Source organism: Podarcis bocagei (genome assembly GCF_964188305.1).
Source record: "Podarcis bocagei genome assembly, chromosome: 9".
NCBI classification, from domain to species: domain Eukaryota; kingdom Metazoa; phylum Chordata; class Lepidosauria; order Squamata; family Lacertidae; genus Podarcis; species Podarcis bocagei.
In genome coordinates, this window is record NC_138134.1 from 28,252,385 (window position 1) to 28,267,310 (window position 14,926).

The 14,926-nt window shown below is 45.3% G+C and overlaps 1 protein-coding gene across 6 annotated transcripts in view; it reads right to left on the minus strand.

Moving 5' to 3' along the window:
• Positions 1-2,420: 2,420 nt before the first annotated feature.
• The window catches only part of HELT (helt bHLH transcription factor), a 132,801-nt gene continuing 120,295 nt past the window's right edge, over positions 2,421-14,926 (minus strand). For 4 of the 6 annotated variants that reach the window (XM_081209104.1, XM_081209102.1, XM_081209103.1 and 1 more), the window contains 3 exons: positions 5,859-5,963; positions 5,473-5,569; positions 2,421-3,219 (listed from right to left, as the gene is read on the minus strand). In XM_081209104.1, coding sequence (XP_081065230.1) covers positions 2,732-3,219; positions 5,473-5,569; positions 5,859-5,876 — 603 coding nt within the window. In that variant the 5' untranslated portion in view covers positions 5,877-5,963 and the 3' untranslated portion in view covers positions 2,421-2,731. Of the gene's footprint in view, positions 3,220-5,472; positions 5,570-5,858; positions 6,219-6,606; positions 6,871-14,926 lie in introns of those variants that run through there. The other 2 variants (XM_081209100.1, XM_081209099.1) reach the window with 2 other exon arrangements.

Below are 14,926 nucleotides of genomic sequence, written 5' to 3' on the forward strand. Positions count from 1 at the left end.
TTGGTTGAAATGCATATATGAATAGAAGCACAAACTATCATGGAAAGAGCTCTCACACCTTAAGTAGGCTTAGTCATCATTTTCTTTATGGATTCACTGAGTCATTGTGCTTTGTTTTGCTTATTTAAATATGTATACTCTGTGTTTTGAGGAACTTTCTCCAAAAAGCTGCTTATAATGTCCATTGAAAACCAACTCCATCAGACAATATAAAAATATGAAATGCAGTATAACTAAATAATAAACCAAAATAGAAAGTAAAGTACTGAAATAGAATATTCAAAAGATTTAAAAAAACCCAACAAGAATTTTAAAATACAGTAATAAACAAATGCTGGGATAATCCAGGCTGAAATCCCTCTGCTAGGAAATCATGAGACATCTTTGGACATAATGATAACCAGCCCTAAGTCCCCCACCTGGAATTAATAGTCACTTAAATCAAATGTGGATGAATAAAAACTTTGTATGTTTGCTCAGAAGTATGTTAATCTACAGCTATCTGAATGAATTCTAGCATGTTAAGATGTGGAAGTCACATCAGGAATCATCTGAGGGTGACAGAATCATGTAATTGGTCATCACTGCCCAGCTTCCCAAAGTGTATTGAATTACACAGCAAACACCCAGGTCTCATTCAGACACTTGCTGTCTTCCATGGGATCACTGTTGGTGTGTGTATGTGAAATTCAACTAGGATCACATGGAAACTCTAACTATTTGAACTTTCACCTCTGCATGAGGTTGGAGGGCTGGACACACACACACAGCCATTGTGGTATGTGCAGTATTGTAGATCTTTTATCTGCTTCTGCAGTCACACAGGTTATATGACTGCTGCATGTTGATCACCCCCATGTGAATACCTTCCCCACACAAGCAATGGGACATGACCATAGTTTAATGGTAGAGTATATATGTTTTAGGGACGCGGGTGGCGCTGTGGGTTAAACCACAGAGCCTAGGGCTTGTCTATCAGAAGGTCGGCGCTTTGAATCCCCGCAATGGGGTAAGCTCCCATTGCTTGGTCCCTGCTCCTGCCAACCTAGCAGTTCGAAAGCACGTCAAAGTGCAAGTAGATAAATAGGTATCGCTCCAGTGGGAAGGTAAATGGACTTTCCATGCACTGCTCTGGTTCGCCAGAAGCAGCTTAGTCATGCTGGCCACATGACCTGGAAGCTGTACGCCAGCTCCCTCGGCCAATAAAGCGAGATGAGCGCCACAACCCCAGAGTCGGTCACGACTGGACCTAATGGTCAGGGGTCCCTTTACCTTTATATATGTTTTGCAGGTAGAAGGTCCAAGGGCTGCTGGATGGACCAATGGTCTGATTCAGTATAAGGCAGCTTGAAGAAATGTTCCAGCCGTGGGCCCCAGGTGGACCTGGAGTCCAGCTGGTACCTAGTGCATTCCCATGTGCAATGGTGTGAGACCTCCATGGGTGCCTTAATGGGGCAGTAGTAAAACAGCTCCATGGTGAGATCTGCAATGATCCATTCAACAGCCCCCTTTCTCTGTCATGGATGCCTTGGCTGAGATTCCTGCATTATTTGGGGTCCCTTCCAACTCTACAGTTCTGTGATTCTATAATAATAATAATAATAATAATAATAATAATAATAATAATAATAATAATTTATTATTTATACCCCACCCATCTGGCTGAGTCTCCCCAGCCACTCTGGGCGGCTCCCAATCAAATGTTAAAAACATTAAGTATTAAAAACTTCCCTAAACAGGGCTGCCTTCAGATGTCTTTTAAATATAGGATAGCTGCTTATTTCCTTCACATCTGAAGGGAGGGTGTTCCACAGGGTGGGCACCCCTACCAAGAAGGCGCTCTGTCTGGTTCCCTGTAACCTCACTTCTTGCAATGAGGGAAACGCCAGAAGGCCCTCGGCGCTGGATCTTAGTGTCCGGGCTGAACGATGGGGGTGGAGACGCTCCTTCAGGTTCTATGATTCCATGACATGCTAATATGATTGTGTGAATTGGCTCCAGAGCCTTTGAGATTAAATCCTATAAGGTTTGCTTCCAAGGAAGCATGGAGATCTCAAGGCCAGGTTGCAACAACAAACAACACCATATATACACCAGGGTATTCCCATCCCGTATCAAAGGACACCGCTGCATAAGTTAAAGTCTTGTGGTGCAGCCTGGCTCCTATCAAACCAACAGCAAAATAACCTTGGTGTACGATACCATCCTTAGCCATTTGGCACAGGCATCTCCCCCATCGCTTAAATAGAGTTTCCATTCCCCTTAGCTGTGTTTGTTTCTTCTAAAAATGCTTTCTTTAAAAAGGTAAAACAAAACAAACCTAATGTGCACCTAACCTTACTCCATTTGTGCCAAAATCAGAGCAAACATTTAGAAGAACTGGCTGGCAGAAGGATGAATAAATAAACACAGCAAACATATCAGGCTGAACCTTTTTCCAGAAGTATATTTTTATTTCACTCCACCGTTAATTTCATATCTATTTACAGTTGTGGAAGGAGGCCAGATAATTTATTGTCTTGAAATAATATAAATAGGTAATATGTGCAGGTGAGCTCGGCACTACCTGGCCTTGGAAGGCATTTTGGGCCTTTAGGAACTGCAAGATGCGGAGAAGGTCAATGGCATGGCAACACTGGGAAGGCAAAAGCCATAGACTTCTCTCTCTCTGGCAGCTCTTTAAGACACAGGGACCCTTTTTGGACAACCAGCTGGCAACGCCAGACGTAGGCTATAGCACCGATGGATGCTGGCCAGAAGGCAGGCTGAATGTGTTGGGGTGGGAATGGCCAATCAGGTTGAGGTAGTGGCGGTCCAGACTTTGCACGGATGACAAGAAGGTGCTGCGCTGCTGCCCGTGGCCAGTGAGGGGCACAGGAGCGTTGGGGAGGTAAGGGAGAGTGGGACTCCTAGCGGAGCTGTGCCAGGAAAAGGGGCCGTGTCCAGATCCCTGCTGGAACACAGGGTCATTGGGGCTGTAGCCCAAGCAGTCTGGAGCTGGTGGCAGCTGATAGGAGAAGTCTGGCTCTGGGAGAGATCCCAGTGAGGAAAAGATGGGTTCGGTGACAAAGCGAGCTTTGGACTGCAGGAAAGCCAGGATCCGGGCGTACTTGGTGTCCTTGGTCTCCATTCTCTCCACTGTGGTCAGGTAGTGAACTAGGTTCTTCATGCACTCATGGTAGCCATAGTGAAAGTAGTTGGCAAATTCAGCTAGAAGCTCTGTTGGAAAGAAAGAAAAATTGGGTTACAGCAGTGGTTCCTATTCGCATGGAGGAAGCCTAAAAAGCCATTAACTGTTAATAAATCATTCTTGAACTGCCCGCCTTCAAAATCAAATTGCCCCCTGTGGGGCGTGTGGTTGGGAATCATGGCTTGCCTACATGGGGCAGGAAGAAACTCGAACACCCCACCCTACAATCGACACCCTGCGTTTCCTGCCTCTTGCAGCAAATTAATGGGAACCTGTTTTGCCTAATTTAGTAAGTAGAGTTTGGAAACAGTGGCGTAGCGTGGGTTGTCAGCACCCGGGGCAAGGCAAGTAATTTGCGCCCCCTAACCCTAACCCCCAGATGTTGCGCCCGGTGCGGCCGGCCCTCCCTGCACCCCCCACGCTACGCCACTGTTTGGAAACTAGTGTTTCCCAAGTGGGGGGTCTCAGTGGAGTGGTGAAGTAAAAAAGTAGGACAAGGCTCCTGTACCTTTGCAGGTATTCACCTGTATCTTCTTCACCTGACCATTTTACACATGGGAAAAGGTGCATTGGTTAACGTGGGCATCCTGTGGAAGGCAATGCAACAGGACAAAGGATGCTTCAAGAATGTTGCTGTTTTTGGATAGGATTCAGCCATATACTGGCAAATTAAAGTTGCACAATTAGAGTTGGTTTAGTGCTCTTGTGTGACAAAGGGCTCATCCACACTTACATCTGTATCATGATTTCTAGGCAGGGGGCCAAGAGGTGTTCCTTTCGTCCTGCCACTTCCCCTGGGAAAACCTGTGGTTTACTACTGCATCAGAACAAACGTCAAATGGGTTTTCTCCAGATTTATGTATGTACTGATTCAGCAGTAAACTGTGGGTTTTCCAGGGGAAGGCAAAGGGGCAGAAGAAAAACCTCTCAGACCCATGCCTAGAAATCATGGGGCAAATGGAATAAATTGCAGGACAAAAGGGAGTGTGGATGAACTCACTCCCTACCCCAGTGATGGGAAAACCCACTGGAAAGTGTGAGATAACAATCGCTTGATGTGACATCACATAACCTCCCCACAATAACTCAAAATGAATGTTCAATACACATCCCATGAAGCCTAACAAATCAGGGGTAGATCAGCAAATACAGCATAAGAACAGAGCAACCCATGCTCTGCAGTCTTGCCAGTTAAGGTAGGAAAAGCAGCTATGTTTAAAGCACATTTGAAGCACAGGTTCCCACTCAAAGGATTCTGAGCACTTTTGTTTCTTAAGGGTTGCTGGGAATTGCAACTCTGTGATGAGTAAACTACAGTGCCCAGAGATATTTGATGGAAATAATGTGCTTTAAAGGTATAGTGCGTACACAGCCTCAGAGTGTACTGGTAAATTCTCAGCCAACAATTTTGCACTGGACTTCCCCCCTATGTAGCCAGGTATATACAAAAAATATACACCTATTTGAGTATATGTTCACATCATATACATCTGCTGAGTATTAATGCTTCATCCAGCTGATGAAGTGGGCTGTTGGTCACAGAAGATTGTGCCATAATAAATGCACTATTTGTTCATTATTCTACATCTCACAAGTCTGTAAAATCCTTCCTTATCAGGGAATGAAGTTACCTTGCTGGATCAAATGAAATGTTGTTTGAGTCCCGCACTCTTGTCTCCAAAACCACCCAGGCTTGGAAAGCTCAAAACAACGCATAAGCTACTGTAATGAACTGTCTCTAATCACTGAGAACTCCACCTTCCATTAATTTGCTTATTCATTTTTTTTTGGGGGGGGGGAGTTTAATTCATATAAAGGATTGTTTATTTATGTTCCATGCAATCCATTCACTGTGAGGTAGAATCACTGATTCCCAAATTACATACTGAAAACTAAGGCCACCACCTCACACCCATTTATCTGGGAGCAGGCCCCATTGTAATCAGTGGGACTTACTTCTGAGAAGATTTATAGAGGATTGCACTGGGGGTCTGAGACTAAGAGCTAGTGGGTTGCTCTTGGCGATTTAACCCCTGGACCACTAATCTGGTCGTGAAAACGTTTGTGTCCAAAATCCCTCCCAGTGTCGCGAGCTGAGATTTCTTTCCCTCTCCACCCGTGTCGCCAGGATCCCCCAATTTCACTAATGGGATTTCCCACAGCAAAGGGTGATCCATTCCCAAGGCTTCTGAGAGCTCAGCCAGCAGTTCCCGGCCAAGGGTCTTCTCCCTGCGCGCCTGCGTGGCCAGAAACGCACAGCCACGGAAGAAGAGCGCGCCTACCCTTTTCTCTCCCCCGAGGGAAATCTGCAGAGTGAAGGGCCCGCAGGTACTGGACGGTCATCTCCAGGATCTCCGCTTTCTCCAGCTTGCCGGAACTCTGAAATGCACAAAGGCAGACAGGACTTCAGGGAGTTGTTTCCAACCCCGTGCACCCGGAGCTTTGAATCCAGCAGTGTGAGTTAACCTAACGACAAAAAGGCTTGCAAATAAGCAGGATTCATTCACAAAGCTATGATCACGATCCCCTTATATTGCAAAATGCCACATACACCCCCCCCTCCACGCAAAAAGAACAGCAGCAGCAGCCACTCCTAAGTAACCCCACGTACGCAAATTGCTTCCCCTCTCGGCCGAAAAGACGCAAAACGCAACTTTGGGGTGCGCACCTGTTTTGCCAAAGCCATTGGCACCGTCTTCCCGAGTTCGTTCAGACAGCGGTTGATCCGGTCCCTTCTCCTTTTCTCGATCACTTTATGGGAGACCGGGATCCTCTGGAAAATGCATGAGAACGACAGGCTTAGGCTAGACACACGTGTGGTATGGCAAGATGGAAGGGAGCATCGCATCAGAACGCGAAGTCGCTCCATCACCTTTAAGTTTTCTTGACGTCTCCAGACACTTCTCTGCCCTTCCACAACCTACTTCTGTACAGCTTGGAGCAGCCCTTTAAGAGCCAGGCACTTGTGAGCCCCTCCTATCCAACTCTCCAAGCTTTTGACATACTGGAGGAAAAAAAGAAACAAAAACCTCCCCAAAACTTAGCAATGCAGCATCCCTACTGCTGGAGACGACGATGGGCCCATCATCTGCTGATGGTACCATAATCCTAAGAAGGCAAACTGGGATGGGGGACGGCAAAGCCTCAAAACTGAGATATTGGAAACTTCCATACGAGATTTGAAACGTCCAGATATATGAAGCGCCAAATACTGCAAGGTTCCTATATCTCAGCACTTTCGAGACTTCGCCTCTTTCTTTCTATTTCCTGAGTTCTGGTACTGCCCCCCCTATCCCACACATCATCACAAGCCTCAAAACCGATGTCTAAGCCTGTGCAGCTAAGGGCCACCAGTTCCTTGAGAAAAGGTCGAGCTCGGTGGCAGCGCGCAGGGCACCGTTCCTTCTCCAACTCACTTTCCGTTCCTTCAATTTGGAGGCCATCGTGACAAGAAGCCGCTGCTGGGGGAGAAGCTCGCAGAAGGCACCCGATGTCCTCCTTCAAGTGGCCCAGGTGGATTGCAGAGCCCTAACTTCCAAGGAGCGGTTTATAAAGCGATCATTTCTGAGGGAGGGGGGGATATATTCATGGCCTGCCTGATTCCCCAGGATTAGGGAAAGCAGCGTTAGGAAGAGGAGGAGGCATGCATTAAAGATCAGTTTGTTAAAATGTGTGTATGTTCGGGTCTTCCCCCACCCACCCCACACCCCCAGCCTAAGGGGCGTGTAAGGGTGGGGTAGGGGGACGTCAGATCAGCTTTGTCACTCCACGTGGCCCTTCAAAGGACACGTGATCGGCCCCCGAAGGGCATTTGCATGGCAACGACCCGCGCAGGGCTGAGGGAGCTGAGCGCAGTGGCGCGCCTGCAGGCTGCGAAACACTGGCCGTCTTCTTTCACTGGGCCGCCAAGCGCCTGGTCGGTCTCTCACACGGCGGCCGCCTGTTTACAAATCCCAGGCACCCCACACTCTCCCCCCAGCCCAACACACACATGCACACACCCTGCTGCCACCCCCCTTCCCTGTCCAAGCGCTGACTGCATTTTAAAGCCTGTCCAGAGTCATTAAAGTAATTAAGTAAGCCCTTAATAGGCTGTTCCGCCCAGTTCAAGGAAGAGCCCTTGGAGACGGAGTGGGCCCGTTTGTTCTCAGGCTTTTCTCACACGACTTGGTGACACGTCCATCTTTATGAGAGATGGCAGCCAGGCCTTTTTGTTTCTCCCGCTTTATGTGGCGGGGACACCCCGGCAGGTGTGGGGACTGGAGGCTGGCACGAGATTCTCCCTCTCCCCCCACCCCGTCCTTTAAATTTTTCTCTCCTCCCCTCTGCAGACCTTAGGAGCCTCCCTCAAACCTTTGGCACACGACGGTCGTTTCTGTAGTGTGTGTGTGTCTCTCGAGGTTGTTATTTTTCCCCTCCTCCTCGCCGCTTTGGAGAGGCTCAATTTGTAGCCTATTATCCTATAGGAAAATATCCCATTGAAAAGTGTGAATGGTTTCATTGGGCCTAAATCTTAATAATGCGGGTCAAAGAAAAGAGGGGCAAAATAAAGAGGGGATCGCAGCTGGTCTGAGAGTGCATTATGTGGTGTCACCTGCGAGAAGGGTCGCCTACAGACCCCCTATTCATTTGCCTAATTTTGGTCAATTTAACAAACTTCAGGAGAAATTATTGTGGCATTGTTAGGAAGGGTAAAGCTTTCTGATCGAATTAACAGCATGTTTTGATCCGGTAAATGTCATTAGAAAGAAAGAAACAATCGCGTTTAAAGGGGCTGGGAGTGAAATGCGCCAAGTGGAGACGCCAAAGCGCAACGCTCACAAAGGGAGCAAGTAACTGCCACAGGGAACTTTTGTACACGCACATTGCTGAAGTTTTTACACAAAAAGGCATTATTTCATACTTGAATACGTCTAATCCAACAATTGTCTATTTTCTGCAAACATATTTTCACAGCATTGTTAACTTTTTTCCTAGGGCCTCTGTTCTGGCAGCCGCGCTTCTCGCCTTGAGAGCGCAAAGGGCTGTCTTTTTGGGGGGCAACAAGTTTGTCCGAGGGGGGGCCGGAGAGGGAATAATGGAGCTTGGGGAAGTTGCTTGCTTTCTTTTGAAAGGCTTGAAGAGGAAAATATCGAAAACACACAAACAGGAACTTGAGGAAATTAGCTAAAAAAGAGGGTGTATCCTTTTCCTCTCCAAAGCTTCGGAGCGCATTTTCGTGCCTCTTTCAACTTTCATTGGCACCTTCTTATTTAGTTGTATAGGGACACCCCCGCCCCTCAAACAAGCCCAATTTACACATCGGCTAAATGAATAACAAATTCAACTCAGAATGTGACTATAGTTTGCACGTCCAAATAAAAACATCACCTAGACTTTGGAGATGTGTGCCAGTGTATCCAAACTTTAGTCCGTTCCATCGTGGAAACGGTGTATTCTCCAAAGCAATATTATGAACGTGTTTTTTTAAAAAAGAGTCAGAAATACAGTTTCAGAGAGACGTTCTGCAAACTGTTTTAAAAAATAGGCTACTGTTCTCCTCCCTGATTTTTATTATTTTATTTTTAGATGAAGGAAACTGTGCCATTTAATATCTCCTAGAACTGTAGTTTTGGTTAGCTTTTGGTTATTTTGTGCTTCTTCTTTTTTTATTGCTGCAAAATGCAAATTCAGATTCTTGTCTGTTTAAAGAGCTCTCGCTTCTTGATGCTTTGTCTGTAACCTGTTTTGTCTGCAACCTGATGGGTGACTAAACAAACCCCTACAAAATGTTATCCAAAACTGTGCGTGCCTTGCACGGTTCAGTCTGGGGGGGGGGGGAGACGCTCCTGATTGTTGTTCTGTTTGCAAGATACCCTCTTTCAGAAGGCTTGTAGGTTTCAGTATATTCAATTCTGCACAATGGGATTAGAAACTAACCGTTATCATCCAAATTAACTAAACTGTGAATAGTAAATGTGGGAGCTTTATTTCTCTCCCTCTCTCTCCAGCCAGTGGAGATGGAGTTGATCCTCTTACTGTCTGTGTTAACCGCCAGCTGCAGGCACCTGCAAGGCAACCCCCATTTTTTACACCACTCAACTTGTTTATTTGCTTCTTTTTCCCTGCCGGAGAATTGTGTCTCGGTCAGGACAGGCTTGGATGAGGTGCAGGTTCAGGCTGACAATGGAAGCTAGAAAGGACACATGCAAAGTGGATATGACAGGGGTGATGGAGCTGGAGTGCTGGAAACGTTATGGCATATTAAGGGGAGATGTTTGCTTTTACTTCTGATTTCTAACGTTACATCTCTGCTCAGACTAACAATGAGGGCCCCAGACAGACATTATGAGCTGCTTTGGAAAGCTCTTGACACATTTCCAGTTGGAGACTTCCAGAAGTATAACAGCATTTATCGCTTAACTCTCCAGAAATACACAAAACCCACACCACTCTTTTATTCATCATAAACAGTAGAGTGCACATGTTTCATACATTTAGAAATGGGTACTCCCTATGGCCATGATTTCATGTATATACATAGAAAAAGCTCCCTTGGTTTGTGATTTATTTTTAAGCACTTTAGCAATGAGGATTCAACACAGACATAAATCTGGAAAATGCTCTTGTTTTTCTTTACACACAAGAAACAAGGCAGTTTGAATGCAAAGCAGTTCTTTCCATCCATTTATTTAAAGGCTACAATCCTCTGTGTATTTTACTTGGGAGCAATCTCCATTGAATAGAATGGGACTTACTGTGTAAACACGCAAAGGATTGGACTTAATGCCTCATGCTAGCATACACCTGTTAAAGCGCTGCCGCAAATTGACACCAAATACCATACAGCTATTAATATATAATATTAATTATTTCTTAATTATGCGGTAATTGCATACATTAATGTGAAGAATGTATATGATACAGTAACATGACATAAACACATAAAAGCACTGACACCTGCATTTGAGCACAGTTGGCATACTTGGAAGACCGCCCCCCCCCCAATTCAAAACCTTATTGGGAAATTATGCTGTAACCTGCACTTGTTTTAATAGGCTAATATCTGGCAAGAGACATACCACACAAAAGCAAGAAGAGGTTCTTGTTTTTACTTCAGCATTGCCTCTCTACTCAATCCTTCTTCCATAGTAGCCATTTGCTTCATTTAAAGAAGGATCTTTGATGACGGGGATAAAGTTATAGAGAGTCATTCACAGGCATAAATGCAAGTTGGGGTGGCAGAGAAACAATAATTTCAAATGGTTTTGGATCTTTGTTGAGCTTCGCACACCCTGATTTCAGGGCCAATACAACTGTTTTTGTTTTGTGCTGTCATGGAAAGAAATTGAATCGAGGTTCTAACACCCCAATCCTAGAAATTTTTACTAGGAAGTAAGTCCCACTGTAATCAATATGTAGCTAATGTAGAGGCAGTATTGTGCAGTGGTTGGAGTGCTGAGCTAGGAATCTGGGAGAGCAGAGTTCCAATCCCTACTTGGCCATGATGCTCACTGGAGTGACCTTGGGTTAATAACTTTCTCTCAGCCTAGCCTACTCCACAAGGTTGTTGTGAGGGAAAATGGGGAAGGGGACTGTCTATGTCACCCTGAACTCCTTGGCGGAATGGCTGCATGGAAAAAATAGTTGTAATCATGGCAAAATAGAAAAATGGAACTTATTCCCACATAAATGTGTAAAGGATTGCAACCTATATTTCCTCCTTTGTTGTGTATGTGTATATGTAGTTATATAAGTTAACTGTAACAATACAGTGGTACCTCGGGTTACAGATGCTTCAGGTTACAGACGCTTCAGGTTACAGACTCCGCTAACCCAGAAATAGTATCTTGGGTTAAGAACTTTGCTTCAGGATGAGAACAGAAATCGTGCAGCAACGGCGCGGCAGCAGCGGGAGACCCCATTAGCTAAAGTGGTGCTTCAGGTTAAGAACAGTTTCAGATTAAGAACAGACCTCCAGAACGAATTAAGTTCTTAACCCTAGGTACCACTGTATTAAAAATGTAAATTTAGAAAGAGAAATTATATGTAACCTTGGACGTATATCATTTTACCTTTATATGCTAGAGGTCTTGTATACAGGACTAATAAGAGTAGTATATTCCTATTAATAGTACATTCCTATTAAATTGTGTTCCAGTGTAAAATAAATATCTTTTCTGCTTTTGTCCTGTGGAGTATGGGCAGCCCGCAGGCCAGGCTGTCCTCTCATATACCTGCTGGGATTGACAAGGCATCTGACCCTCACCTGAATCTCATAGCTCTCCCGACGAGCTGCCTTTGATTAGTTATCATTTAACTCTTGGGAAGAATAATTAGCATCACACATCATGTGCATGGAAATTGCCGGACCAATTAACCAACAAGAAGGATTACTGTTAATAGCACCAGTTTTCCTATAACTTGATATTGCTGGATAGTTTTGATGAACTGCAAAAGCATTTTTAGTTTGCTTTCTGTTGCCACCCTGGAACTTTTCATTATTAGTGCCACTTTGTTTTGTATGATTTCTTGCAGATGAAGGAAAAGAACTTTTCTGCTTGTATATATTGATAATATAATTTTGGTTACTGAGGTCAAACAAGATTGTACAAAAAACAAGATGACAGGGCAGGAGCTACACAGAGCAGGGCCTTTTCACTGGTGGTGCCCTGCCCTCGCATGAAGTTTTGGGTTAGCAATTTTGGGAGAGGGGAGACTGCCTGCTGGGGAGCGGGCGGGCTGGCAAGGCCCCCTAGATTTAGAGGCCCTAGGCTTCAGTCTACTTAGTCTATACATAAACCCGGCACTGCTCCTTACATTATGCAATGCACATCCAGGGGTGCAATCAATGTAACCCCCTTTCAGAATAGGGAATGGGGAGCCTGTGGCCTTCCAGATGTTTGGGACTACATCAGCCCCAGTCAGCATTGCCAACGGACATCTGCAGGGCCACAGGATCCTCATTCCTGACTTATAAGGTGATGTACATTCCCTTCATTGTGACCTGCCATCAGTGGCGTAGCGTGGGGGGTGCAGGGGGGCCGGCCGCACCGGGCGCAACATCTGGGGGTTAGGGTTAGGGGGTGCAAATCCACTGGTTAGGGGGCGCAAATCCACGGGTTACGGGGCGCAAATTACTTGCCTTGCCCCGGGTGCTGACAACCCACGCTACGCCACTGCCTGCCATTAGTTGTGCACAACACACTTATCCAGCTCTGAGCCACTGCTGCTTTCTCTAGATAGTCTACACCTGCCTTAAGACAGCCTGGTTCCCTCCAGAAGCTTTGGACTACAACTCCCATCAGCCCCAACCAGCATGATGGGAACTGTAATCTGTAACATCTAGAGGTTGGCAAAAGCTAGCCTACATTCTGGGTTTTTAATTCTGGCTTCCTAATTGACGGATGAGAGGTTTTTCTCATTTTCTTTTAAATATAAAAATACACTCCACTGAGGAACTCAAGGTCTTGGGAGCTATTTTATTACCGTATTCCAACACAGGTAGATGATGGAATTTGAAATGAAGCCCATTGTAGAATCATAGTATTGTGGAGTTGGCAGGGACCCCTAAGATCATCTGGCCCAAGCCCTTGCAGTGTAGCTAAAGCATCCATGACAGATGAAATGCAAAATGTTTGCTGGCTAACACTGGTATGTATTTATTATCTATTTACAGATGACGTATGACTTGTATAACATGCACAATATATATATATATATATATATATATATATATATATATATATATATGCTTTCGTAGATTTTCACGGGTACAGGAATGCAGGTTTTGGTGTCTTCGGGTGTCTTCCCGTGTAAGAGTTGGGGTGTCTAGGCGACGTTTCGACGAGGTCTCACTCGTCATCTTCAGGCTGGTGCTTTCGGCTTCTTGTTACTGGAACAGAGCAGGATCTCAGTGTTTGAGTTCCTATAAATACTGTTGAGGGGGTGTGGTGTATAGCCTCCAACGTTCTGGGCAGAGAGGAAGTTTCCAGGTTAGTGTGCCTTTTTTTTTTTTTTGTTCATTAATTACTTGAGGGATATCTTGAGTGATTTCTTGAGTGATATTCTGAGTACCACTTAGGAGGGTCATTAGGTGTGGAGCACAACTAAGTGCAGTACAGCCATCTTCTCAGAAAAACTCTTCACAAGCTCAAGAGGTCAAGACACGAAAGCTTTAGCAACTAATCCACACCTAATGACCCTCCTAAGTGGTACTCAGAATATCACTCAAGAAATCACTCAAGATATCCCTCAAGTAATTAATGAACAAAAGAAGAAAAGACACACTAACCTGGAAACTTCCTCTCTGCCCAGAACGTTGGAGGCTATACACCACACCCCCTCAACAGTATTTATAGGAACTCAAACACTGAGATCCTGCTCTGTTCCAGTAACAAGAAGCCGAAAGCACCAGCCTGAAGATGACGAGTGAGACCTCGTCGAAACGTCGCCTAGACACCCCAACTCTTACACGGGAAGACACCCGAAGACACCAAAACCTGCATTCCTGTACCCGTGAAAATCTACGAAAGCATATATATATATATATATATATATATATATATATATATATATATAACAGATAAAGTATGTTGCTGTTAAACAAACCCCATTAAAGCAATCTATGGCTACGTGAGAAGTTTCCAAAGCCCACCTGAAAAATAATCCCTCCCACTGGTTTCAGAAAATGTTCAAGCTCAGAGTTGGGTGGACCTCTGGAGGAAGGCGGTTCCAAAGGTAGAGTTCAATCCCAAGAATGCCTTTCCTTCTGCTCTTGATCATTGTATTTTGCACAGAGAGGTATTATCAAAAGCTGCATTAATAAGATTATCAGTATTCATAGAATCATAGAGTTGGAAGGGCACCCTGAGGATCATCTAGTCCAACCCCCTAAAAGGAAGGGATATGCAGCTGTCCCATTCAGGGACTGAACCTGCAGCCTTGGTGTTAACAGCACTATGCACTATTCAACTGAGCTATCCAGGCTGGTGAAGGTCTTTGTAACATACAGTTCCTAAGCTGTGCAATGATATTGGCAATGTGGGGTCTTTGCTTTTCACAGATCCTTTTATATCATTGGCAGTAGCAGACGGTGGGTCAGAACTTCACTTGTTGTGCATGGTCATTTAGTTCTTGAATCAGAGAAGCCAAGACTAACTGTGGGATCCTATACATGCTTGCTCAGACACAGGGCCCATTGAGTGCCAATGAGATGCACTCTCCAGTTGGCAGGAGCTGGGACAGAGCAATGGGAGCTCACCCCGTTGCGGGGATTTGAGCTGCCAACCTTCTGATCTGTAAGCCCAAGAGGCTCAGTGGTTTAGACCACAGCGCTGCAACCCCATATTCTGCAATCTCAATCCAGAATCTGCCCACCTCCCACACCTCTGCTTGGGACCTTTGTAAGGATGAGCTGCTGCCTGGGAGGCATTGCTGCAGGAAGAGACTGTGCTGAGCCACCAAAGGGGACGCTTTTCCACCTGCCTTGTCCCCATCAACATCACCTTTGTAAAGAGAAGCTGCCCCCTAAGGATTTACTCCTGCTCTCCCTGGTGAGTTTCTGGGGGCTGCCATTTCCCATTTGGGCAAAGGAACATGCATATATTTTGCTTTTGGTCTTTTCTGAAATATTAAGATTTTGCTGTGTTATTTTTTTTTTTGTAAGTTGTACTTTTCAAATTTATTTTTTGGTTGAGTTTTGTATCCGGGAATTATCGTGTGTGAACCGCCTTGGGGGCTTTGGGGGGGGGGGTT